The 3,207-nt window shown below is 19.6% G+C and overlaps 1 protein-coding gene across 1 annotated transcript in view; it reads right to left on the bottom strand.

Moving 5' to 3' along the window:
* The window catches only part of LOAG_13928 (CMGC/MAPK/ERK7 protein kinase), a gene marked incomplete at its 3' end in the record, with an annotated part of 5,877 nt that overhangs the window by 1,684 nt on the left and 986 nt on the right, over window positions 1-3,207 (bottom strand). Inside the window, exons 2-3 of the mRNA XM_020448744.1 lie at window positions 2,625-2,783; window positions 1,087-1,236 (exon numbers count right to left, since the gene is read on the bottom strand). Of these exons, the coding sequence (XP_020301135.1) occupies window positions 1,087-1,236; window positions 2,625-2,783 (309 nt within the window). The remainder of the gene's footprint in view (window positions 1-1,086; window positions 1,237-2,624; window positions 2,784-3,207) is intronic.

Here is a 3,207-nt window from a genome sequence, read left to right as displayed (position 1 = left end):
TTAAACACTCTACCTTTAATTAATTACAATATTCAAGGTAATTCATATTTTCCCAATAAAAATTAATTATATTATACATTTCAGTACTAAATAATATTAATAATAATAATCATAATAGTTATAATGATAATGACCCATATATCATAATAATAATAATGACATATATCATGTGATCAATGATATTATCAATTATATGTTGAAGTAATAAATAATATTAATAATTGAAATGAGCGAATAATGTATGAAATAAAGAATGATAATGAATATTTGCATGCGATAATAATATTATTTATTAAGTAATGAATTTCATAAAATGTTAAAATATGCATAAAATGTGAATAAATTTCAAATAAATATATGTAAATATTTGATAGAAATGACAATAAAAATTTAACTTTTAAATATTTCTAACATATTTGTCTTTTTCTTTTTATTTAATAAATAATTTTATAATGAAGTAAAATATTTTAAAGATAGAATAATATATGATAAGGTGATGATTATTTCATTTTTTAATTTTTTATATCTTTCATAAATGATATTTGCAAGAGATAATTTAGAACTTTCTTAAAAATATTTATTGTTTTTTTTTTAAAAATTATATCTTTATTAAAAATACTTTTCATATTACTCTGAGAAATATTTTTCATTTTTTAACATCTTTGTATTTTGCCAATGATAAATTATATAAGTGAGTAAAAAGGTTATCAATGATATAAATATTACTGATTTGACTTAAGAAATCAATGATGAATTAAATACATTATTTGTAATTTGATGAATGTACGGGGAAAAAAATTAGATTTGAAATATTGTCATTAATAATTACTTTCATATAATTTAGTAATTTCACAAGATTTATTGTTTCCTATTATAATTTTAAAAAAAATTTACTAAAATTTCGAAACAAATCCAAAAAATGAGTAAATAAATGATTGAAATTTCAAAAATAAAAAAAAAGTTAAAATGAGTAAATAAACTTTTTTCCTTTTTTTTTTGTTCAGAATAAAATTTGAATTAAAAAATCGAATTATTTCTTATCAAAAAAAAAAAAAATTTTTTTTTTATTTATAATAAATAACTAACCGATGTAAAACATTTCCACTATGCAAGAAACGTACAGCTCGAAATAATTGGCACATAATATATTGTTTATGAATATCCTTTAAAATTGTTAATTTTTTAATTACATTATGTAAATCAGCTTCCATGAATTCAAATACCAAATAAATATCCCTGAAAATGTATAAATATAAATTAGGTCAAAAGAAAAGAAAGGAATCATTAAAGCATAGTTTTAATTATAACATTTTAACATTTTCATTTCAATAATTTTAATTGCACAATTTATAATTGCATTATTTTTATCATTGCTAAGTTTAAAAGCTTAAATAGATTTATATTAGCTAGAATAATCTCAGAGTAATAAAATTTTATTACAAAATTATAAATGTTAATTTATTATTATTTAAATAACAACGGATAACTAGCACAAATACCATTTTATAAATTAAATTTTTCATTTTTTAAATTAACAAAATAGAACTTTCTAAAAATTTGCGATAATCAATTTCGTTCTTCCTTTTTTTCCCCAATTATAGTTGTATTTTTGCATGCAGCATGCAAATGCAACATTATATGCATTGTTCAGATTATTGCAAATGTAGCATTATATGCATTATATTCTTTTTTTTGCATGCAGCATGCAAATGCAGCATTATATGCATTATTCAGATAATTTGACAATTTCGACTTTTGCTGATAAATTGTCTAAAAAAAAAAAAAAAATGGTACAACGGATGAAAATTTTGAAAAATATTTTTCACATAAATTTTTTTCTTTTGAATTTAAAATTCTCATGGGAAAAATGACACAAAAAAAAAGAGGAACAATATAAAAGTTATAAATTGCCAGTGAAAAAAAATCAAATGACAAATAAACAAATTGTCGCCCTTTTTTTTTTTAAATTTTTGTAAAATAAAATAAAAACGATGTCAATATAATGTATCCTATCAAAAAAAAAAAGAAAAATTAATTAGTAATTATTGCATTTGATGAAGTAAGTAATTTTAAAATACAAAAAAAAAGAAGAGAAAAGAAAATTGGACATTTTCAAATTGTCACAGCTATTGAATTTTTTTATTTGCTGCAACAATAAGAATAAAATTCAAAAACTGATGCTTATCAAATTAGCATCCTTGTAAATTACTTTTCATTTTATTTGATTTTTTCTAATAAAATAATCCATTAAAATTATATGTTAATAAAAATCGAATTTACAAATTATAATTTGATGATAACTTTTTTGTTTTATCACCTTTATCATATTTTGATAGCTTCTTTTCATTGAAAAATAATTAATAAATAATTTAAATCTTTCATTTTTCCCACGTATCTTGCATAAATTTTATTGATTTTCTTTTTTTTTCTTTTTAAAGAACTATTATTCGAATTTTTTTCATTTCATTTTCAACATTTAGTCATTAGCTAAATATTTCCATTAATTTAATCAATGAAATATAATGAAAAAAAAATATATATTTTTAGCATTTTATGTTTTGAATTTCTTTTAAATGATATCAGCTAATATCTGCTATTTTTATCATACCTGTTATCAGACATACCTGTTATTATCAGCTTTAAGAACATTATATAGTTTGATGATATTTGGATGTCGTCCGAATTCTAGCAAAAGCATTACTTCCCGAAATGTTCGCTGTGCATCGGTCTGATTCCGGAAAGCATCAAAAATTTTTTTTAATGCTACCGTTTCACGTACTCGTCTGCAATTCATTTCTTTTTTTTTTTTGAAAAATTTAACAAAATTCTATTCCTATTTTCCATCATATTTTGCTAGTTTTCTGTAAATTTAAAATTCAGAAATATTTCAAATATTAAATTTAAAATGTTTTTATCAGAAAAAAATTACTTTCTGAAATTTATCCTCAAAAAAATAATCAGAATTAGAATTTAAATTTGTTGCATTTATAGCACTATTGCTAATTACTTTTAGAATATAAATACAATTAATTTAAACGTGTACGTGTATTTTAACGTGTATAAATTACGTAAATGAATATGAAAAAATATGAAATTTATAAAAAAAAAAGATTAAATTCCTTTGTAAGTTTTTTTTCCGTTTCATTTAGAAGAACTTGAAAGAATTTTAAAAAGAAAAAAACAAAAATTCTTGTTTTTTCATCTTTT

This window comes from Loa loa (genome assembly GCF_000183805.2).
Source record: "Loa loa unplaced genomic scaffold supercont3.294, whole genome shotgun sequence".
Classification (NCBI taxonomy): domain Eukaryota; kingdom Metazoa; phylum Nematoda; class Chromadorea; order Rhabditida; family Onchocercidae; genus Loa; species Loa loa.
Note: the sequence above shows the minus strand (reverse complement) of the source record. Positions and strands in the feature narration are given on the sequence as shown.